The sequence below is a fragment of the Notothenia rossii genome, assembly GCF_949606895.1.
Source record: "Notothenia rossii genome assembly, chromosome: 8".
NCBI lineage: Eukaryota > Metazoa > Chordata > Actinopteri > Perciformes > Nototheniidae > Notothenia > Notothenia rossii.
This window is the reverse complement of record NC_136906.1, coordinates 19,909,309-19,933,855: the sequence shown is the minus strand read 5'-3', so window position 1 is coordinate 19,933,855 and position 24,547 is coordinate 19,909,309. Positions and strand designations below refer to the sequence as shown.

General features: G+C 40.0%; 1 protein-coding gene and 1 long non-coding RNA gene across 3 annotated transcripts; one reads left to right on the top strand and one right to left on the bottom strand.

The window, feature by feature from the left end:
* Positions 1–16: 16 nt before the first annotated feature.
* Positions 17–23,225, top strand: bcat2 (branched chain amino-acid transaminase 2, mitochondrial). 2 transcript variants are annotated; one of them, XM_079642679.1, is made up of 18 exons: positions 17–247; positions 321–359; positions 844–941; positions 1,435–1,501; positions 1,601–1,692; positions 2,527–2,631; positions 2,733–2,800; positions 3,624–3,720; positions 9,530–9,601; positions 10,089–10,289; positions 11,130–11,240; positions 13,591–13,710; positions 13,875–14,038; positions 19,353–19,495; positions 19,617–19,702; positions 20,267–20,407; positions 21,136–21,204; positions 21,772–23,225. In XM_079642679.1, exons 1-18 carry the CDS (start codon positions 166–168, stop codon positions 21,811–21,813), a joined length of 1,797 nt encoding a protein of 598 aa, XP_079498805.1. In that variant the 5' UTR covers positions 17–165; the 3' UTR covers positions 21,814–23,225. The 2 variants fall into 2 exon arrangements, with proteins under 2 accessions (XP_079498805.1, XP_079498804.1); XM_079642678.1 differs by lacking the exons at positions 17–247; positions 321–359; positions 844–941; ... (3 more) ...; positions 2,733–2,800; positions 3,624–3,720 and adding an exon at positions 7,654–8,150.
* LOC307014636 lies at positions 6,252–7,633 on the bottom strand. Its single transcript, XR_013801268.1, has 2 exons — positions 7,248–7,633; positions 6,252–6,906 (listed from the first exon to the last, which is right to left on the bottom strand). It is a non-coding gene; the product is annotated as an uncharacterized lncRNA (long non-coding RNA).
* Positions 23,226–24,547: the final 1,322 nt, after the last annotated feature.

Sequence of the window (24,547 nt, the reverse complement as noted above, 5' to 3'; positions counted from 1 at the left end):
ACTACAAACTGAGTTTATAAACGGGAATGATTTCAGAAAGGTGATGAAGTAAAGAGACACATACGTGCATCTGAGTAGAATTAGCGCAAAGAAAAACAACGAACACCTGTCTCGTTCAGTTTTAGCAGCAGTGCAGCTCTGAGGCGTTTCCTCATCACAGCCGAAATGTCCCTCCGATACCACGACAAAGTTGTTATTGTGACTGGAGGGTCCAAAGGGATTGGCAGAGGGATTGTCAAAGTCTTTGGTAATTATTGTTTATAATGTTGATTTGTAACTGATCAGAGGTTGCGCACTGAAACTTTTGCACTTGTTTTTAGTGGAGAATGGAGCCAAGGTGGTGTTTTGTGCTAGAGGAGGTGAGTCATTTTAATTTTTCGTCAACCTTTTTTCTTAATTCTATTATAATGTTGCTTTATTTTCTCTTGGGCAAGGATTATTTGAATGATAATGTGTTACTTCAAATCGGCACCAGGTGCATCTGTGGTGGAAGATTCAAATATTGAATCTTAGTAAAAGTAAAAGTACAAAAGTGAAAATATCCTTCTTTCAAAATGTTCCTACTGCAAATGTATCAACACAAGCATAACAAAGTTAACATTTGTATTGTTATGAAACTCCTCCTTTCAGAGTGTGTTTATGAATAATACAAATGTAATATTGAAGGTTGTAATTTGTCAATGTGTAGCACATTTTAGTTTCAATTTATAGTCTTGCTACAGGTTGATAATTTGTAAGGCACTGCTGCAGTTACATATAATGGTTTATAAGAGCTCCACTTTCCACCACTGGTTATAACTAAAGTACAGGAGTTCTACTGAGTTGTTTAACTATTATCACCAGGTGCAGCAGGTGAGGCTCTGGAGGCAGAGTTAAACAAAGCAGGGCCAGGCTCATGCAAATTTGTCACATGTGACATCTCCAAAGAGGACGACATCAAGGTAATGTGTAACTTTAGTGTTATTGTTCTGGTTGTACTGCACTCAGATGTACAATTCCCTTCTTGAATTGACAGTCATGATCACAAGACCTGTATGTGTGTTGTGCACCGTCAAAAGTGCTAAGTCAGTCATGTTTTATGTTGTTATTCTTGTATTGTCTTTCACTTCCTGGTTTGTTTTGTTACGTCTCTTTCAGCTTCATTGACTCCCTTTCCTCCCTTTTCCCTGTGCTTCCAAGTTTTTAACAATGTGGGTGTTGTGTGTCCACCGGCATATTTATGTATTCTTACCAAGATGTCAAAGTTTGTATTTTTCAGTTTCCCAGTTTAAAAATAGCTTACAATCCATCTTACGTTTGTAAAACTCATATGACTCGTTTACCCAGTTCTGTGTTTAGGGTTTGGTTTGCCCTACTAAGGGTGTTTCTGTGTTTTATGAGAGACTGGTTGATTGTTCAAATAAACCCTCAAAGTGACTTTTCTTTTCACCACAGAGATTGATTGCAGTCACAGTGGAGCAGTATGGACATGTTGACTGCCTGGTCAACAATGCAGGGTGGCGTAAGTCTCACATTTCCTTCTTCCCTCCAGCAGATGTCATGATGAAGATGCTTTACATGGAAAGTATTTAGTTGATGTCCTTACCTTTCACCTCTTCAGACCCCCCTCACAAACCCACTGATGACACCACAGCAGAAGAGTTCAGGGATCTGTTGAATCTGAACCTCATCAGCTACTTCTTGGCTTCAAAAGTAATGTTTCTAGAACTTCTCAAAATCATTGGTTATAGCTTTCCTCCATAAACGTGGACCTCTATCTATGGAAGCAAAGAATGGCTGTAACTATTATTATTATAATGTCAAAACGGTGGCAGAAAAACGCAAAAGAGAGTAAGAAAGAAAGGAATACTTTATTAATTCCTCTGGAAAATGTTACAATGGCAGCTACAGATAATACAAGGGTAATAAGCAAACAACTTTAGTAGTTCTGTAGATTAGGGTGGTCCTTAGTGCCATGTACATTTTCAAATTCATTTATTTTAAGCTCCAACCACCGGAATTTGTTATGATAGTCAAGAAAACTCTCCCGGTGAATTTTATTCAAATTCCAACAAAATGTACCCCTCCCTCATCAACCTTGAAGTTTAGCCTCACGTAGGGTGGTCCTTAAAATTGAAAGTCGAAAAGTCTAAGCTCCAACCCCCAGAATTCATTCTATTAGTCAAGAAACCTCTCCTGGTGAATTTTTTCCTCAATCTGACAACATTTACCCCTCCCTCATCGACCTGGGCTGCCACACCAGCAGCCACGGTGCTGCAACTTAGGCTAAACTTCAAGGTCGATGAGGACCACCCTACTGTAGATGTGTAATGCTGTACAGTCATAGCCAAGGTGCAAGTACTGCAAAATGAAATGCAATTATTTTTCTAAAGGTGTGTTGCCTTTATGGACCTGATAACTGAAAGATGTTGCTCCTGAGGTGAAGTCCTTATAAAATGATCAATCTTAGGACCCTGTTTTGCTTCCACTGACAAACTATACATATAAGATGTTTTAAAGTGATTGGAACTCTCACTCTCTCTTCAGTATGTGCTGCCGTACCTACGACAGCGTCGGGGAAACATCATAAATGTCTCCAGTCTAGTGGCAACCATCGGTCAGAAAAATGCTGCACCATATGTTGCCACCAAGGTGAGTTCATCCTTAAGGCAACAGGTTTCATTATTATAATAAATAAATTACAAATCCCAGCTGAAGAAAAATATTGTGAAATGTGATCTGTTTTCCACAAGGGGGCGATAATCTCCATGACAAAGGCGATGGCTGTGGATGAGAGTCGCTACAATGTGAGAGTGAACTGGTGAGACAAACTACAATGTTATTCAGATTCATTATTTTTGGGACAAAACAGTGGGATTCCATGACCTCCTGTTTTTAAGCGGTCTCATAGTGTTGTAAATAGTATTCATCAAAAGATTTGTATGTGAATCTGGATAAGGTTTCTTTACGTTTTTATGTCAAAATACAAAACAAAAAGTTGTGCAATTAAAATCCTATTTAGTAAAATTTCAAAAGCATTATCCTCCAAATGTAATATGTGACTGATACAGTATATTATTATATTGGACATTATTAGATTGTTAATATTGATGTATCAGTGTGTAATCAGCCTTTTTCTGAGCTAAATTGAATTGCTTTATTTACACGTATAAATTAGTTTAGTCCAGCTGTTCCCCAGGCCCATCCAAAGTGTCACCAGATAAATCTGATTGGTTGTGGGTTATGGAAGAAATAATTATTTAGAATTTTCTCCTATCTTTGGAGAAATAAGCCCCAAAAAGTCCCTTGATTTTACTATTTTAAGAAGATAAATCATTTCAGATAAATGCAGTCAAATAAAAGTACAACACTTCTCTATGAAATAGCATAGAATGAAAACACTCAGACAAAGTTGAAGAACCTCAAATTTGGAATTAAGTAAACTACATTATTTCTTTAAAATATTGTGAAGATGATAAATTACAATACTTAAACTAACTGATTTTGTTAAATAAAACATCCTCTTATATGTTAACATAAAGCATGTCCTGTTCTGGAGTAACTACATTTTATAAAGTATCTCCTGACTGCAGAGCTAACAGCACCCTCTGTTGTCTAATAATACTGTCTGCCGTTTATTGCAGCATCTCCCCAGGTAGTGTGCTGACACCTCTGTGGGAAGAATTAGCAGGACACACACCAGATGCTGCAGCGACCATTAAAATTGGAGAAAATTGTCAGGCAAGTTCTCACACATCTTTAAAAGAGGTGGAAGTGATCTTAATGAAGTCAGAGGTTATGAAATGGCATAACACTTTTGAAAACAGAGAAAAACTTTCATTCTGAAAGGCAAAGAAAATCTGTGAAATCTTATAATCAGGTCCAAAACGTTTTGCCTTTCAGCAGCTTTTAACAGATAAGTTGTGAGTTAAAAAAATGCATCACAATAATATTAAAGAAAAGCCCCCCCTCAGTGCTTTTCATCTGCAGAGAAACATTTGGTTTCTGCTGAGCGTATGCAGCAGCTAAGAAGACTTGCTGAGGGTTTCAATCATTATGAGGTAGCCGACAGTTTCTCAGACATTGTTGTGTTAATGATGCAAACTGCCACACAATGTGGTCGCCTTATTGGGTTTTAAATGTGAACTCCCTGAATCCTGCATCTAAACAGGAAGAGTTTCCGAAACAGGTTGTTCTTTTGGTTATGCAAATTATAACTTTTTTTCATCCGAGTCACTGGAGGAATTTGATGGGGAACAATAAAAGGGAAGTTCCAGACTGAAGAGTTGACACAGAGAGATATGAAATACCTGGCTGAAGATTATTACTTTTTTATGACAATCTGCATTGTGAACGGTTTATGGTAAACAATACTGCTATATACATATTATATCTATACTATGACATCTGTATGTCTCGATACTTGGCACTTTCCCATTCTCAAGTTATTTATTACAGTGGTAATAGAGGTGGAGGATGAAGATTTGTTATTGTCTATTATCTTTTGTAAGTTTGCAGTTTTCCCAGTTGAGGGTTGCCTGAGTTCACTCTGTGAATCTGCACTTACACAGAGAGAAAAAGATCAGGAACTTGTAAATTCTTGAAAGCAATATATATGTAGTACTGAGCAAATACACAAGCCTGCTTTTAAAGCAAAAATAACGGTACCACTTTACGATAAGACTACCCTTATAAAGGGTTTACGAATAGTTTGTATATGTATTTATTAATTAGGTTGTGAACACTTTATAATTAATAAGCTTTTATAAGACATGAGATAAAGAGGGCAACTGTGACCGGTTGCTTGCCAAATAGTGAGCCCACATTTAGCGGTACTGCTTAGCCTTATATCGGCTACCTAGCTTACTTCGTCTTCTTCATCAGCCAGCATCCTTGGTATCTGTTGTTCACTGATTTGATTCTCGCTAAGTAGCCAATATAAGGCTTAGTCCTCTTGCCAAATAGTGAGCCTGTGTTGATGTATGAAAACTGTGTTAAAACTGGTTTGTAAAATGTTCTTAATGATTAATGAAGTGTTTACACTAATTCATAACCTAATTATAAATGCTTTATGAATCCTTTATAAGGGTAGTCTGTAAAGTGGAACCAAAATAACAATAAACAAGATGCATCAACTGTATGAACAGCTGCAGGAGCATAAAACGCAGCAAGAAAGTGGAATGATGCAACCTCAAACTGCTGGAATGAGAACAAGAATGATCACTGACACGTTGTGTTGTCGTACAGCTGATGGGTCGTATGGGGACGGAGGCTGAGTGCGGACTGGCTGCCTTGTATCTGGCTGCAGATGCGACGTTCTGCACCGGGATCGACCTGTTGCTCAGCGGGGGGGCTGAGCTCGACTTCGGCTACAAGAGTCAGATCCCTTCCTGACCGCTTCCTTGTGGTTGTGGTAAAGATGGTTAACAGATTTAATTGTTTAATGCAGATTTTACATAATTGTTCAAATATTTTATGTCTCTTGTGTTGCTTTAGCCAAGTTATTTTTGAAATGTCAAAATAGAAAAAGAAGGTTGGGTAATTCAGCTTGACATAGGCTACTATAGACTAACAAATCACAATTTAAACCTTTTCAATCAAACCTCTTTGCAGACTGCAGGTGGCCCAGAGAAAAAATTGCAAATTAAAATGAATACTTTTGTTATTATTGAAGTGCCAAAACTATTTACATTGTAAAATACAATTAAATTATCGGAATTATACTGTTAAAACATTAATATAACCAATGCTTTTAACATTTTCAAATGATTGTATTTGTATTTTCATTCAATCAAATAAAAAGTTACATTTCATTTATTAGATGACGAATATGCTTGTCTGAGATCAGTCTGCTTAACGTCTTGGGGCCTTTCTCATTTAGACTCCTCGAATCCTCGGTCCTCCGGTAGTGACCCAGAAATGGATATCAGCGCGCCATGTTGAAGGACATCTCATTTCTCTAAATGCACTTCGAGGACCGAGGATCGAGGAGGCACAGCCCTTTTTCTGATGGACAGAACTGTGTTCATGATGACTTATATATTTACTTTTAATTCATTCACAGTGCGGTATAATGAGACAATAACAGGCTACAGATGCGGACATATACACACACACACACACACACACACACACACACATATATATATATATTATACAATTTCAGAATAAAACAATTATGAGAGCACTCACAGCATAATAACGTAACACTATCAGAGACTGGATATATCCCCCTCCACCCCCTCTCTGGTCGCTACAATGAGGAAATGAAATTACGAGCCAAAAGTTTTATTTACAAGTATTAAAAGTAAGCATTGGACACCAAACCAACTGAGATCTGTCTGTCCGTCGCATCTACGCACATACACACTGTACAACACGCACCTACAGCTCCGACCTAAAACATAATATCAGGCTACAGCCATTGTGTATTTACTATTTTATTATGTGAAGCACTAAATGGTTTTAGACAAATATCGACTCTTTGTTTGTAGATATTAAACTAAAGCAAATAAAGAGAGTAATGTAGGCCTGTTATACTGATTGATATATATTATACACACTGCTCTGCTTTCTGCACGGACCTCACAGTTGTTCTCTCTGTAAACATCGCGTCGCGATGAAAGCAAAAATAAAATAATATCCAGGGGATGCATGCAGAGCTGTCATTGGCTGAGATAAGTCCGGCCGTGCGTCACGACTCTTTTAAACATCACTGTTGCCGGAAAAGCATCCGCGGAGGAGCCGTGGAGGACCCATCAGTGTATCCTCGATTATAGCTCCTTCAGAGAGTCTCCTCGACGCTCGGTCATCGATGTGCATTTAGAGAAATGAGGGCCCAATCCCAAACCACTCCCTCGACCCTACCCCTCCGTGACGGAGTGAACTCCTTCTGTAGCCACACTCGCAGCTCAACGAGGCTCCCTCCTGTCAGATGGAGAGAGTAAATACAGCAGCAAGCTTTGGGACGGACTCCCCTCTCTCCGGCAGAAAGAGGAAATGTCGTAACTGTATGTAACAACGGTTTCAAATCAGCATCTCTCAGACAAAAAGTTTAAATTAATAACTCAAATAAATCTACAAACATCTTTCATTGTGTTTCAAAGCTCTTTTAGTTTTAAACCTGATGTTTATAAGCTTCTTAGTTTTTGCAACAGTCTGTAAATATACACAACTTTATAATAAAATGCACACATTTACCTTTTTCTAGACTAAACACAGGTATGATCCTAAGTTAAAAACATATGAGGTTATCATGAGGTTGTTACCATCGCAGTTTATCAGTGGATGTTTGCTGGAACTACTTGTTAACAGCTTGTTTCCTGACGGACACACACAGCGTGACTCCGGTCAGATAGAGACCGGTCTCAAGTCAGCACCGCTGCAGACTCGCTGTTTGAGGGCTTGATAGCCCACTCCCCCTCCACACTCGTTGGTTTGGAAGAGCACTTAATATGGCGGAAACTCCGCGCGAACGCGCAAACGGAGGGGTAGGGTGTAGGGGGCAGTTTGGGAATGGGCCGAGATGTCCTTCAACATGGCGCGCCGAAAACCATTTCCGGGTCACTTCCGGAGGACCGAGGATTCGAGGAGTCGAAGAGACGAAGTTAGTGAAATGAGAAAGGTTCTTGTGCCCATGTGTGAAACCTGTGTGAAACAGGACGAGCTGCACCTCCCCAGCGGGCGACCAATCCGCATCGACCGGTGTGACCTCGAATAACCTTCCCCCTATGAGCCTGCTGCTGTCCGCCAATCAGATGTTACGCTTTTGTCACGCCCTCAATGACTTCATGAATGAAAACCAGTCATTATAGTTAGTGTTTTGTATGATTAAACTGATTTATATCTATTTTTCCCCTCTTACACTATTGTTTTTATTACAGAACAGTGCAAGTGATGTTTAATTATTTACCCAGAAAGGACAGGCACGAACAAAATAAACGAGTCATAATAAACCCTTCAAAAAGTATATTGAGTGTGTTGGTTAAAGGACTATAACGAGGGACATTTTATTTCTGGGAGGTTTCTGCTTTCAGCTTGCACCAACTCAGCCGGACAGCGTCTCGAATTTCAAAGCGGAACTCAAGTTGACTTTGAGTGGTTGTTTCCACACGAACAAATAATCGCGCATTTCACATCGTTACGTAGCGGAGATGGCAGTCCTGCGAACGGTGAGTTCATCGACCGTCTGTGTGCTGTTTATAATCTGTTTACATGAACATCTGGGTAAATCATTCATTTAATACAGTAATAAGGTAGCTGATAATGACAGAGAAAGATAACCAGTCCTTTAAATGCTTTGCACCGTGCGATGTCCCGCCAGCACGGAGGGGGCAAAAACAATGCAGTATGGAAAGGTCAACACACCAAACTCCATGAGAAAAGAGTAGAAACTAGAAATGCATTGATGATGAGCAAAAAATTATCTCCTCCTAAAACACAACTTAATGTCTTCTGTAAATCTTCTTTGTGCAATATATAGAATTCGGATGCAAAAAAAAGGAAGATATTGTGGACATTTTGAAAAGTAAACATGTTACATATCTTGCACGGTTTTGGTTGATGCTGGCAGTCAAGTCAATAAAATGATAGTTAGGTAACTAGTATGCCAAAAACATGTATCCTTCTGCTGTTTAGGATCACGAGACTGTATTATAAGTAATTCATAGGCAACGACAGCATCGAGTTTTCTTTGAATGGTCATATTACTGAGTTTACCTGAGTTTTACCTGAGTTTTGCATCTGATTGCAGGATATGAACATTGGTTTGTTACTGGCTCTGATATGCACAAATACGAACCAGCACTTGCTTTCATTTCACTTTAGTGGGTCACAATTGAGAAGCAACAAGATCAGTCATGAATCTGATTTATACGTGCATGTCACAAAGTAAACATGTATATACATGCATAGACCTATGATCGTAATAATGTCAGAACTTGCATCATCCATTCAACAAAGAGCACACACGGGATCCTGCTCCCTAGTCGCTGTAATTCTTTGGAATTTCTTAAGCATCAAGTTGGCGGTTCCCTAGAACACTGCCAAGTCAAATGAGCATATGACTAAGTCAAATGATCAGCACCGTATTGTGAATGTTACTGTTAATGATCACCCTTGTATACCAAATTACCAAAATCACAAGTAGACTAACAGAAAGAACATCAGTTACATTATTATTAGTGGCTTCTTTGGCCCTTTTGCCACAGTTACCCTCCCAACTAGTTTCTCACCTTGCATTCATCACAATGCATGTACCATAGCCTACATACATGTCTGATTCTAATTACAGCACAACACTTAGCACTGGCTGTCTGCTGCAGGCATGTAGCTGCATACCCTCCCCCCCCCCCCCACACACACACACAATCACACAATGTCATATATGGTGACCTTGTGTATCGCCTCAGCTGATTGGATTGTGGTTACCTGAATAGATGATAGATCTATGAAGTATTGCAACATGGTGTCTGGACCTCAAACCTTTTTGCTTGTGATTACCGTTATTGTGTATAAATAGTAAAGAGTTTCTGTTGTGTTTGTTTTGCAGGCACTTCATGGACGACTTCTCCAGGCCCTCCCCTTCTCCTTTGGCTCACTGCGGTTGGCCAGCTCCTTTAAGGTAATGAGAGATATGTTCTTTTCGAGAAGTCGAGGCCTGTCCCATCTCCAAACTGTTTGATTGATGGTCTGTCTGGCCTGTTAATGTCCGACAGAGCACAATGTGTTCCTCATCATAAAAAGAAGGAAGAAATCTTACTCAGGAAAGATACATAACCTCAAATAGGCCTCTCTACGGTATTGGAGTAAGTCTATATTAACTTGCATAAAACTTGACGTTTCTTTTCCTCTTTGTCTTTCCCTCACTGTCTGCCTGTTGTAATAATTTATTTCAGTTTAACTTAACTTAATTAATTGTGTCTAATTGCCAAGATGAGTCAGCATCTCAGCTGACTCTTTATAACACTCCACTAATTGTCCTTTTAAGCATGCTCTGTCAATTATTGATTTAAAAACAATCACTGTACTCGTCGCCCGCTCTGCTCTTGTTCCGTCCACTTCTTGCTTTCCTCCGCCGTGTCCGGCTTGCTTCTCCGTCTGCACATCAGGCAGCAGATCTTGTCATTGAACGCAATGCAGCATGTAAGCAGAAGCCCGACCCCTCGACCTTAGTGTTCGGAAAACAGTTCTCCGACCACATGTTGACCATCAACTGGTCGGAGAAGGACGGCTGGCAGGCTCCTCAGATCAAACCTTTCCAGAACCTGTCGCTGCACCCGGCCAGCTCCGCCCTGCATTACTCCATAGAAGTAAGTATACACTCAAATATTTTGTGCATATGTTTTATTTGTAATTGTCTTTACTTTCTCTTACAAATTAAAGGATGTTTCGTTATCAACCATGTATCCATGTAACCATGATTGTTGGGTTGGATTTATAACTAACGTTCATGTCTTAGAAGCTTCATTCTTAGCTTTGACATTCATATTGCATATTAGCATCAAATGTTGTTTTTCTCTTTTCTCTAATGTCTATTCATTTTGTTTAACCTGATATTTCTGCACATAAAGATAAGGATGGAATAATGATCTTAGTATTATGCTATTTGTAGAATGAAGTTCCAGTGGTCGTTGAGTAGGATTGCTACCGACCTCCAAAAAGTCATAATTTATTAGTAAATAAACAAAGATGGAATCATTTCCAAGATTCACAAAACATTTTAGTTTCATTCAATATTTGTTGGCGTTTAACCTTTCAGCATCAACTTTTTAACTGCGGTAAAAAAAAAACACCCAAAGGGAGACATGAACCTGTATAAACAGGGTGGTCTTGCAGCAACAGACATAAATAACATATAATCCCATTTAATTTTGTTATCAAGGTAATGATGTCATAACAGATATTCAAAGCTTAATTAAAAAACTCAGTAGCTTTTAATGTAAAAAGTATAATAGATACAGCTTTAACTTCAGCCATTTAGTTGCAGGGAAACCTGAGTGGTTAGCCTAAAATCAAATGGAGTGCTATTTGAAATAATGAAATCGACAAAGACATTTCAATTGTTGCTGTTTTCAACGAGAAACCCTCTTGATATCAGTTGGAGATCAACTTTCTGATACTAAACGTGTTGTGTCTTTCTGTCTCTGCAGTTGTTTGAAGGCATGAAGGCTTTCCGTGGAGTTGACAACCACGTCCGTCTGTTCAGACCCATGCTGAACATGGAGAGGATGCACCGCAGCGCTGAGAGGAGCTGCCTTCCTGTAAGTTCTTACCCAACCTCCTCCTCAGAGACCCTCAGGGAGAATCAATCAATCAATGTTTATTTATATAGCCCAATATCACAAATGTTGCATTTGTCTCAGTGGTCTTCACAGTGTGTACAGAATATCAGTATGACAACACGACACCCTCTGTCCTTAGACCCTCACATCGTACAAGGAAACACTTCCAGAGAAAACCCACAGTTTAAAGGGAAAATGGGAGAAACCTCAGGGAGAGCAACAGAGGAGGGATCCCTCTCCCAGGACGGACAGACGTGCAATAGATGCCGTGTGTAAGGATTAGTCTAAGGCGTTTAATGTAGGCCTCTGTTTGGGTGGAAACAAATACTTGATAGCTTTAATTGTTTCACCAACCGGTTTTCCCCTCCTCTTGTTATTCAAAGTGAGGTTTTTTTAATGTCATTTTTTGCCTCTGGGTAGCTGAAGAAAGAAGTTACTGCTGGCTCTGGAATGAATGTGCCTTAAATACTTCAGATTCTTTACAGGCTGCGGTCCTGCAGCATTTACCCTCTGCTTTGTTATGTAGCTGCTTGGCAGCACGCCCAGTTTTGGCTTGCTACCCTGAACAACACGTCGTAACGCATTAAAACTTAATCCAGAGTTCAAGACACAATGGAAACTATGCAACATGAAGAACCTCTGCCATACAGTCTGAGTACTGTCTTTACTTCGTGCTGCAAGAAAGAAAAACATTGGATATTTCTTGAAGAAAAATTATGTTTTATGTGCATTAATGCATGCATGCAAATGAGTCGCTTTTCGGTGCCTCCCGCTTTTTTAACGCTGATTTGGGTGACTTCAAAAAAAATTAAGAAATCTAGACCGCAAAATCATTAAACAAGCGAGTGCCTGTTTTTCCTGGCCAAGGACAGGTTCTTTGAACACAACATGAGCGTCGTTTTTGCTGACGGAGAGCATCCGAACGCCGCTCCACTGGAGCGGCTCCAGTACTTCAAATATTGCAGTACCCATGAGGAGCCGTACACATGCCGCAGTTTTTGCGTGGCTGTCTTTAGTTGTAAGCCCAGTGACGATCTGTTGTTATTAGCATCTGGTTAGCTAGCTATGCTAACGAATATAAAGAGCTTTTCAACAATCAGGTGGAAGAGAGCTCTCCTGACAGACTGCTCAAGGCTCAAATAACCTCAGCTCAGTGAGGTTAAGGCACACATTGATATGATCATTATAGTTATAAAAAAATAAGAGACTAAATTAAAAACAGGTATAAAATACTATAGGCTATGACAGTAAAAAAAAAGTTGAACACAGTTTAAAAGGGGAGTGATTTTTAAAATATCCATAAAGAAAATAAATCTGCTTACAGTTCTGTTTCATATGGGTGTTGAGGGATGTATCCATAGATCTCTTCATTTTGCTCTCAAAGTGCACCAGATTGATGAATTTTACTTCAATATTTTAATGAAAATCTTCCCGGCTTTTTTTTCCCAGGTTGCGTTCAATAATTGAACGGGCCCTCGGAGGATGTTGTAAAAATGTAAATGGCTCTTGAGAGGAAAAACGTTTCTCACCCCTGCTGTATATAATAATAAAAACCCTTAATTTATAACTAAACACCTCTGTCTCCTATTGATATGAGTATATTATCAAGAATAGCCAGTCAGTTGAAGCATTATAGCACAGGCCTTTGTCAGATGGTATATTACGCTGTTTTTGTCCTGCTTCGAATAGTTCTCTCTTTTTTCACCATACGTGTGTTTGCATCCCTCAGTGTAAAACTACATAACCTTTTTTTAAAGCAACAGCTAACCATGTTGCTTTCAGTACACTGTATGGAAGTCTGCTTACACAGTGGTTTAATTAATACATCCTTATCTGGAGAACAAAAGGGTCAAAAATAAAATGAAGAATGGACACCCCATCAACAAATAAATGTAATTCATCAGCAAGGAAAAAAAAACAGGTTCATTTAAAAATACTAAACTGTTTTGTTTCCCTTTGTGTCTAAAGTAATTAACATGTTGGATAGCTTCAGTATTGTAAATAATATTACTAAATGAGTTTGCTGACCTATAGAGAAAGATACATTTTAGTTAAAGTAGTAAAATAGAAAAGTAAAATTATATTGAAAATACATATTTGCAATAGACAACGTAAAACAGAATACTGTATGTTTATAGTTCCACTCTCAAAGGTTTCACAGCCTAAGTTTTAAGGTAAAACTACAAACAAACCTCTTTTACCTCATGTTTTACAACGATGCCTTTGTATTTTACAGCTTTAGAGGAATTCACCTGTTTTTCAACAGCCCAACATTTACATAGAATAGTATTATTTGACAGTTAATGCCCTTGTCTCTTTTCCTCTGTAGTTGTTTGATAAAGGAGAACTGCTGGAGTGCATCAAGAAGCTGGTGGAGGTCGACCAGGAGTGGGTTCCCTTCTCCCAGGACGCTAGCCTCTACATCAGACCCACCTTCATTGGAATTGAGGTGAGCTTTAGCCGAGAAGCTAATTGTATTCATGACACCTGTGCCGGGTCCCATCTTGTATGAAGTGATTAAACAGCTGGTGTTAATTGTGTTTGGATTATATTCTTGTATATTCTTCTTGCTGTTGTACCAACTTCCTCTCCTCTTCCTCGCCCCTCCTCCAGCCCTCCCTCGGTGTGTCTCGGCCAGGAGAAGCTATGCTCTTTGTGATCGTTGGCCCAGTGGGACCTTACTTCGCCACGGGGTCTTTCAACCCTGTGTCTCTGCTGGCGGACCCTTCATTTGTCAGGGCCTGGCAGGGAGGCGTTGGGGCCTATAAGATGGGAGGGTGAGTTTGTCCTCTTGTCATATTTAAACTGCCCCTCAGTGACTCATGATGTTCCCTCTGGCAGGGACCTGCTGGTGCTTTATAACCCTGTCCCGACTGGGTCACGTCTCTAAAGGGCTTTACACCTTAGCTGTGTGTTTTCAGCCCTGGATCTGGACAACTGTTTTTGCTCATGAAGCGTTGCCACAGAGGCGGTTTCTAGGTGAAATCTGCGCCAAGGAAAGAGAGATGGTGGAACAAAAGAGCTTCTTTAGGACAGATCTTTTGTATCCTCATACCAGGGCATCAGTCTCAGATGCTTAGGACAAGTCAAAAGGTCTTGTAATAGATCCGTGATATGACAAGTTTAACTAGTCAAACACAGGTGGATCAATGGAAAACGGCCAACATGAATGTTAATAAAGCTGATCTTCTCCTGCTATGAAGTGTATCACGCTGCTGAGCAAGGTCTGTTGAGCTGTCTTTTTAAGTCATAGAAAAAACACCTTAAAAACATATGAACTTCACATCCACTTTCCTGATGTGAAATATTTGTAATGTTGCTCAGTGAATGTTTTCCAAAGGTGTGTTCCTCCAGCTCCTATAATCTCCACTCTTTCCACACAGCCTTTAATCACAGGCCGGTTTCATCACCAGTCTGCTCAGCTACAGCGTGATTACATAACTCTGAACCGCCACTCAACTCGCTAAACCTACAAAATCTGCTCTCAATTCAAATATCCAGTCGGATTAAGCTTCAGCAATTTCTGGACTGCATGGCAGATATATAAGAGATATTGCTCTGTCTGTAATTATGTTATCATGTTTATTGAATCGGTGTTTGTGTGAAAGGGTCAAATGGAGACCATGTTCATAGCTTATAGCTTTACTGAGTGGTTTTGCTTTTATCAGCCATGTTTAGCATCACTGAATGTTACATTTGTAAGGGAAACTTCTGTAGCAATGGAGAGTCAGGACTCAGAGAGACACGAGGAGAGTTGGAGCTTTGATGTCAAACACTGATGGTTTATTACAAGTATCTGCTGGAGGATTCATATCACAAGTCACAGCAGCCAGAGGTTCTGACTACACGGGAGGGTTGCCACATCAATTCTGTAGCGCCTCTCTCTCGATAGCCCTTTTAACTAGTTCAGAGAGAGTAAACAACATATTTGGGGAGATAGACTAAACAGCTGGGCACCCTGAATCACTTGCGTCTGACCCTTAATGGCCTCGAAGCCAGCGTTCCCACAACCATAAACCATTTTGTGACCGAGAGTTGACCGATCATAAACTGATTTATTAACATAGCTGGAGCCTCCCATTCTTTAAGAGAGATAACAGACTCAGGGTTGGTCATAAACGTCAACAGGCAAAAAGGTTAGATATTTTAGGATTAAAGGAGAATTATTCCCTCACAAAATTGATTTAAAATAAGATGAAATAAAACATTCTTGACAATAATAGTTAAAATACAATTGCATAAACCCATGAAATGGAGACCATAAGATGGAAATAAAACCCACTGAACAATAATAAATATGAACAAAGTCCAAATCGGTACCTACATTTGCAGTTAGCTGCAATATTTGCAACTAATTGCAGATGAAGCCAATAACTAGCTGGATCTTTAAGGGGAGTAAATATTGAACCAACTCGGCTGGGATACTGAAAGCTATTTATATTTTCCTGCTAACATGTCAATTAGAATAACTTCACAAGGCGACAAAATGGCAGGGCTGTGTGACTGTTAGTTGCTCTGAAACCCATTTCCACAGCCAAGCATGACTCATCACTTGAGTCTTTAACTGTGCGTTGCATTGTTCATTAAAATTCTGCCGTTTTTTCTTTCATGCTGGGGTAGGGGTGGGGGGTATATTTGATCTGCTTTTTGGCAGTCTGGTTTAAATGTGCACTGTTGCATCTACAGTATGTATTTGACTGTTCAATGACATACTGTATGATTTTTCTTTGTAATGAAAACTTTCAAAAATGAAGTGTTAAAAAAAACATTCTGCCGTTACAAGAATACAATACAACTTTATTTATAAAGCACTTTAAACCTCCAGGCCAAAGTGCTGTACAGACAAATAAATAAAACAAAGCATACAAAAAAGTAACACAGCTCAGCTCACACACCATAAAACAAGTACAAGTAAAAACAAAAAACTATTTAAATGCAAAAAAGCAACACTCTAAAAGATGTTGAAACGCCAAATGTTAAAACGCTAAGGAGAAGAGGTGGGTTTTAAGAAGCGATTTAAAGGCAGGCAGTGTGGAGGCCTGTCTGATCTCCAGGGGCAGAGCGTTCCACAGTTTGGGAGCCGCTACAGAGAAGCAACGGTCCCCTCTGAGCTTTGACTTGGTTATGGGCACATTCAGGAGCAGTTGGTCCGCTGACCTGAGAGGGCGGTTCGGCGTGTAATGCTGTAGCAGCTCAGCAAGGTATGGTGGGGCCATTTAGGGATTTAAAAGTAAATAAAATAATTTAAAAATGGATCCTAAAATAAATTGGCAGCCAGTGGAGAGAAGCTAAGACAGGGGAAATGTGGTCATACTTCCGTGTGCCAGTTAAGAGCCTTGCTGCGGCATTTTACACCCGCTGCAGTCGTGCGAGGGAGGACCCACTGACCCCCATGTAGAGAGAGTTACAGTAATCTAGCCGGGTGGTGACAAAGGCGTGGATTACTGTCTCAAACTGCTGTCTGGAGAGAAAAGGTTTTACTTTGGCTAGCTGCCTCAGGTGATAAAAGCTCGTTTTTACCACAGATTTAATCTGACTCAAGTTTTAGTTCACGGTCCATTTTAATACCAAGGTTCGTAATGTTGGGCTTGGTGTACTGATGCAAGGAACCCAGGTCTACAGAAGTGGTGTCGGTGATGCCACCAAAAACCATTACTTCTGTTTTTCCTTCATTGAGTTTAAGGAAATTGCACGCCATCCAGGCCTTTTATGTACTCTAGACACTTTAGCAGTGGGCTAATTGAGTATCCCCCCTTCTTTTTTAGTGGGACATAAATCTGGCTATCAGCATAGCAGTGGAATGCGATGCCGTGCTTTCTAAAAATGGACCCAAGAGGGAGCAAATAGAGGGAGAATAGCCTAATACTGAGCCCTGTGGGACCCCATACAGGGGTGGAGCAGAGGATGACTCGGAGTCACCAAGGCTGACAGAGAAAGTTCTGTCCTTCAGATATGACCTGAACCATTCCAGGGCTTTCCCCTCAATGCCCACCCACTTCTCCAAGCGGGAGATCAGGATGTCAAGGTCGACTGTATCGAAAGCAGCAGTTAAATCAATTAGTAGAAGCACAACACAGTCCCCAGAGTCGGTAGATAAAAGGATGTCATTAAAGACTCTTAAAAGCGCTGTTTCAGTGCTGTGCATAGTTTTAAAACCGGATTGGAAAACCTCCAGTATATTATTCTCTTCCAGAAAAAACATAATTTGACAGTAGACAATCTTCTGCAGGATATTTGACATAAAAGGCATTTTGGAAATGGGCCTAAAATTAGCCAGAACTGTGGGATCCAGACTGGGTTTTTTAATACGAGGTTGCACTCCTGCATGCTTCAGGTTTTCAGGGACCTTCCCTGAGAGCAGACTGATGTTTATATCTGCCAGCACAGATGGTCCAACAGTGGGGAAAACCTCTTTAAAAAGACGAGGCGTGACAGGGTCATTTGGAGAACCAGAGGGCTTTAACTTGGAGACAGTCTCCTGTACAAAAGACAGAGCTACAGGCTCAAACTGATTAAAGACAGCAGAGCACAGTGCAGGAACTGAGGGGTCATTTGCAGGAGCAGAGATTTGAGCTCTAGTGGAGTTTACCTTATTAATACAAAAGTAAAGAAAGTCTTCGCAGACCGCAGTAGAGGTCTCCATAACGGTAATCTGGGGGGCATTAAGGACCAAATCAATAGTCTGAAACAGAACACGTGGCTTGTGATGGTTTGACAGAAAGATGTCAGATAAAAGTTTGCTTTTTGCCTCTTTCACAGTGATCTGATAGAAACGCCAACACTCCCTCAACATTTCAAATGAAACTTGCAGTTTGTCCTTTTTCAAATTTACGCTCAGCTCTACGGCAATCCTGTCGGACAGCCCGAGTCGTGTCATAGGCCAAGGCTCAGATTTAGTTTTAGGTTGCCTGGTTTTTAAAGGAGCAACAGTGTCTATGGCAGCTTTGCAAGTAGAGTGAAACCATGAGCTAAGCTCATCCGTTTCAGGTGACATAGGTTCCCGATTCACACAGTTCTGTTTAAAAGCGACAGAGAACTGACCAGCACTGGAGGGGTTAATAATGCGAGCGCGCCGAGGAGCAGCGCGCGGTTTTACCATTTCACAAGCAAGACTCACATCAAATAATACAGGCATATGATCAGAGAAAAAGGCGTCACAAATCTCCAGGTTAAGAACCGGCAAACCATAAGATAGAACAAGATCAAGTGTGTGTCCGCGTTCGTGCGTTGGGCCAGACACAGACTGCACAAGATTAAAGGAATCAACAAGGTCTAAAAAGTCCTTTGCCATAGCTTTGTCGGGGCAACACACGTGAATATTAAAATCCCCAACAATAAGAACACGATCATATTTTGGCATAATTTCAGCCAAGAAATCCGAAAAATCGTTTAAAAATCCCTTATTGTATTTGGGAGGTCTATAGACCACAGCACACAGCACTGTGAGAAGGACCAAGCTCGAACACGCTCAGTTCAAAGCTGCCGGGTCAAAATGTCAGTGAAAGCTGCTGGTATTTATAGTCACTATTAAAAACAGTTGCTATACCTCCACCTCGGCCTGACGTCCGCGGAGAGAATAACAAGTCAAAGCAGCGCTTCAGGTTTTCTTAGGTGGTTATTCAATCTCAGTAAGAAGATGACAAATGGTTCTTTGTTATTTGTTCAAGGAAGCTAGTTTTTTTTTTTTTTACCTTCGGATAAAATGAATCAACAAAAATGTTCCAAGTCCTCTATTGTTCACATGAATGATATATTTCCCCCAACATGCTTCCTTCTCAGTACAAAAAAAAACCCAACCTATGGTAAAGGTTTGGTTTCATAACTCAGAAAAACTAAAACACCGAAACACTTAAATGTCTCGTTTGTACATCAAAAACTATTGAGGAACAGGTGAGGCAGTGAACAAACTCTGATATCCTCTGTAATTAAATAAGATTGTAATATTTTAATACTAATATCTAATATTTTTGAAATAAAAAAGGTATACAGCATGTCTTAATACCCAAGCAACACCTCTGTCATTTGGACATGTCTCCCTCTCTCCCAGATGCTCTCTTGACACGTTGTCTTTGGTTTATTTCCCCTCTCCAGTAACTACGGCCCTACCATCGCGGTGCAGAGCGAGGCGGTGAAGCGGGGGTGCCAGCAGGTGCTGTGGCTGTACGGAGAGCAGGAGGAGATCACAGAGGTCGGCACCATGAACCTCTTCATCTACTGGACCAATGAGAACGGAGGTCAGACTCTCCTCTCTAGACTCTGAAATGTTTTTCCTGAGGTTTCCTGTTAATCACTGCCTTTTGTGGAAACATTCAAACACCTTGTGAAATGACCAAAGATAAAACTGTTTGTCTGCAGAGAAAGAGTTGTTCACCCCCCCTCTGGATGGCATCATTCTCCCGGGAGTGACCAGACAGTCGCTGCTGGACCTGTCCAGAAGCTGGGTAAGACCACCAGAGAGGAGACTGAGCTCTCACATGGACTCAAAAGCACAGATGTTTAATTTTCACATCCCTATTATTTTTCTCCGTACTCCTCAAATTGTCAGAAAATGCAAACGGAGAACTATTGTGGCCCAGTCTGATTTGTAAAGAGGCATTTTCAACACGTGTTCATAGAACAGTGAGTCAGACGTTGTGACCTCTTTGCAGTCTCCCTGAGCTGCTGCTAATGTCTCCAAATGTTGATTGATCACGTCTAAATGTTCCAAATGGATAAACTGTAGAATTTGTCCCCTTATTGCATTTGTTGGTCACTTGGTAACAGTCGATATGTGTTTGCCAACCTGGGGGTTGAGGTTAACTCTGAGGGGTGCTGGTAATCAGCTCTGAAAGAAAAATAAGTGACCATTGAGAGGGATTATTTTTGGAATGTCTGTACTTTGTTTATTAGGAAAATCCCACTCCTCCTGTGTGTAACATGGGGATCATTAATCACGTCAAATCTTTACGGCACCAAAAATGTTTTTAAAGAAATATGAATAAATAGCTTTCTGTGTGTCTTGTCAGGGTGAGTTCAAGGTGACGGAGCGTACGATGGGCATGCCTGAGCTGCTGGGGGCTCTGGACTCTGGGAGGGTCCTGGAGGTGTTCGGGGCGGGGACGGCCTGCGTGGTGTGTCCCGTGGGCAGCCTCCTCTACAGGGGAACGGTAGGAGCTCAGCTGCTGTCCCGGCCTTCTCATGTCCTCTTTGTGAATTCAAAGTTATCTTTCTCTATCTTCTGTTGAGAATAGCTAGTTCTATCCTGTAATTGGCATATAAGTAAAACTAGTCCTTGTGCAGGAAATATTCCCTGTGAGTGTTTACTATTATATATGATGTTTATGGAATAATACAACTGTATGTTGCATTTTACTCCTGTTGATGTTAACGGTTGTGTTAATCTGAACTCATTTATATACTGTCAGGTATAATCCCCAACAAGGCATCATACTCTTTAAGATCATCATATATCTTTAATGACGCTGTCCAGTGAGAACCACATATCTCTAAAATGGCGTTGTTTGTTTACCTTAAAACGGTTTTTCGACGCCTTCAGTTTTTCTTACAAAATTCATAATCGCCACATCTGAAGATAAATGGTCTTCTCAGGACAGGAAGGAGGTGAAAATGTGAAATCTAAAAAGTAACTAAAGCTGTCAAACATATGCAGCGGATATATCTCTTGGATGGAGTGTTGTTTAGGTGTAATGTTGCACAGAATGGAAATACTTAAGTAAAGTTAAAGTGCCTTGAATTTGTACTTGACTGCAATACTTGATTAATCGACGTAGTGTCACCCCATTGGCAGCTGACGATGAAGATTTAAACTCACTGATTGTGGATCATTCTGGGTAGCAGTGTGGGCTAAAGGACTCATTGTTTCTTTCTCTCTCAGACGTACCAGGTCCCGACTATGCAGAACGGTCTGGCCAAGAGGTTCCACAAAGAGCTTACTGACATTCAGGTAAGTGCACCACAGTGTGCAACAGCTCCTTTACTGTTGCAGTTCTACTTAAATATTGGCGACTCCAAGTGGCAACAAAAGGGAACTACTCTAAATAAGATATCTGCAAATATCCATCTTCAGCTTTTCAACTTCAGCTAATATTTAAAACCTTGATGCTGAAGAAAACTGGCAGAATGTGAAAGTGCAAGGTCCACATTTCTCACTGCAATTTAGGGCATATATTGCAATTCAGGTAGACATTTATTGACTTCATCAGGGCTGCAGTACACACATTTTCTATAAATGTGCCTTTATTTCCTTTTATTATTTATTTAGTCTCTATAATGACACAAATAACGTGTGGCACTTTTTCTTCAGCCCAACGTACAAAACCCAAAGATAATCAGTAAACAATTAATTTAAACAGAGAAAGGCGATAGATATTGTTTTTCAAAATGTGTCTTCCATTAATGACATAACAACTATCAAAATACAGTAGTTTCCTTGTAGCAGTTTTCTCTAAAGAATAAAACTTTGTATGCTTATTCATTATTTTTGCCCTCTTTTCTCCCTTACTTTACCCAGTATGGACGCAAATCAAGTGAATGGGCCCCAGTGGTTGTTTAAATGGCCGTGCTGCACATGCCAATTGTATCAACAGTCCCGTTTGGACCACTACCAGCCCCCCCACTCTCAACCCACCAATGCACTCCTGCATACCGACCGGCCGAGGAGACGGTGCCTCTCTGTCGGGCTTCGTAGACTTTTATCTCTTTTCTGTGGACTCTCATAGGAATACAGATGAACTTAACGGTTTGCTTTGGATAGCAATATTAACAATATGCAATGTTAGGACTCGACCCCACCCTATTATTGGGTATATACTAGGATGATGCAGTAGAAACTGCTTTCTATGAAAAACATCGGGAAAACAAATGCAGTCAATTTTAAAACTAATATACTGTATATTAGACTAACTCAAGGATATTCAAAACGCTAATCTATTCTGGTTGATTTGTATTGAAAATACACTCCACACATATATACTTGAACTAATTCCTTGTGGTAAAGAGCACACACATTTATTTGTATCGACATTGCATCCTGGCATTTAAAAAAAGAAAGGCACAAACTGACATATTTCGAAGGTGAAATATTTGCAATATTAAAGCAGCTAAATATTTGCAGTGTAGTACAGTTTAACTCTTAGCAGCACGCAGTCTGTACGTGCTGTCTCTCATTCAAAAACGTCATAAAGCTTATTTCACAACAGGAAAACCTTATATTAACAATAACCTGTACTACTTGCAACCACTTGTGGTGTATTCTCCAAAACCTTTAACTGTTACGTGTGAGTAGAACCTGTAAAAGCATCTTAGGATAATGTTTTGTTACGGCCGTGTACATAATGATACGAGAGAGTCACGCTGTTAGTTTTTATGGGGCCTCGTCACTTTGACACCAGAGTTTGCACTGACCTTGTTAAATGTCAGGTTTGTATTTTAAACCTGGTTTGACTCAGCTTTTAGGTTTAGGTTTGTTGGTTTTGTTTGTTGGTTTTGTTTGTGAAGAAGATTACTGCACAAAAAGTAAAGAAAGAGATTAAAAGGTCTAAACACGACGAGCTGTAGAAGAGAAAGACTGTTACACGCTGGCAGGTACTCCGGCTCTAGTTTGTGTGTAATCAAAAACAATGTAACCAATAGTGTTGTTATTTTAGAGGTTTTTAATTGATATTTTTCCTTGTCTCAAGTGAAATTAGGCATCCTGTCTTCCAAAGTAGGCTTTCTGCATCCTAGGGCTTGTATCCTTCCCTCTCTGGTTTTCCTTACTTTGAATGTATTTGTACACACATACTGTCCCTCTCTTCTGTCTAAGTGCCTGACCTTCGTCTGGTGGATCTTCAGCTGCTGTTTTTATGTTTTCAGTTTGTGCACTAGGGGATGTAGCTGGATTCCTTGTCAGTTTAATCGTTTCTAAATGTGCTGTTACTTTTAATCGGCTGTATTGTTTTTACAATAAACCTAATCTGAGCTCAATCTCTCTTTGTACTTTGTGACATCAGTGGGAATTTATTACAATTGGAAAGTTTCAATTAAAATAACACATCATTTATTTATTACCATCAGACTCGAAATGGGTCGTTTTGATGAGCTATCTCAGTTTTTATCCCCGCCCCCAGATCTTTTTAATCCCTCATTTAGTTGACTCAAAGGAAACTCTATCAAACTAGTATTTTCTTTGTATTTAGGGTGTGGCTTTTGTAAGGGAATATTTCTGTCTTACTCCTAAGTGTCAAAGAATAATTCTTCCTTACTCCTAAAATATTTAACCTTATTCTGTCTGTTGACATTTACGACCATACCTGCTTCTAATCTCCCGTAAGGAATGTGTTAATGCAGTCGTATGTTGATACTAGGTTTTATGGCCTGACCTGGTGGGCACAGGGCGGGTTTTACGACTGTGAGAACGCTGGCTTTCTAAGCTCCACAGATGTGAGAGACATCTCCTGTGTCTGCAGATGTTTACGCCCATCCCCAATATGTGGATTTGAATCTCTGTAAACTAGTTAAAAGGTCTATCGAGACATAGGCTGGGCAGAATTGACATGACAACCCACCCGTGCAGTCAGAACCTTTTGCTGCTGTGACTTGTGATATGAATTCTCCGGCCATTGACTTGAAATAAACATCATTGTTTGACATCAAAGCTCCAGCTCTCCTCGTGTCTCTCTGAGTCCTGACTCTCCATTGCTGCAGATGTTTCCCTTACAGCTGTTATCTGTGGGGGTTTTTTAAAACACTGAATTTATTTAAAAAATGAAGGCTTATCAGAAAAATCCATTCTTTACTTCAACTTTTCTGTCTAATGTCAGAACTTTTTCAGCTCAGAAAATCTTTTAGGACTACTGCACTAAAGTTATCTTTAGGTTAACATTTACTTTGTAAACAGTGCTGTCGTTCCCACAGGGTTTCCTTACCTCAGTATTATCTTCTGCTAAAATTCTGCTAAAATAATATAAATGTTTGTTATGAGGCACAACGGTTTTAAAGATTATTTTACATTATTTTTTTTATAGATTATTTCATCTTTTTGTTTCAATAGCATCCATGTCACGAGAACCAGTGAATCACAATACATAGCAGGTATTATTAATACCCTGGGCCAAAAAGACACTCTTTTTTATTGAATTGACAATCGCCACATTCTTTAAATGTCATTCAAATCTTTATATTAAATAGAAATTGAAGTTGTAATACAATGCTGCATTGATTTTGAGATTTCTGTTAAGCTTTGCACAGAATGAGCTGTCTCCGTGTCGTGCTAACTGGCTACAATGACTGTAACTACACAAGAAATC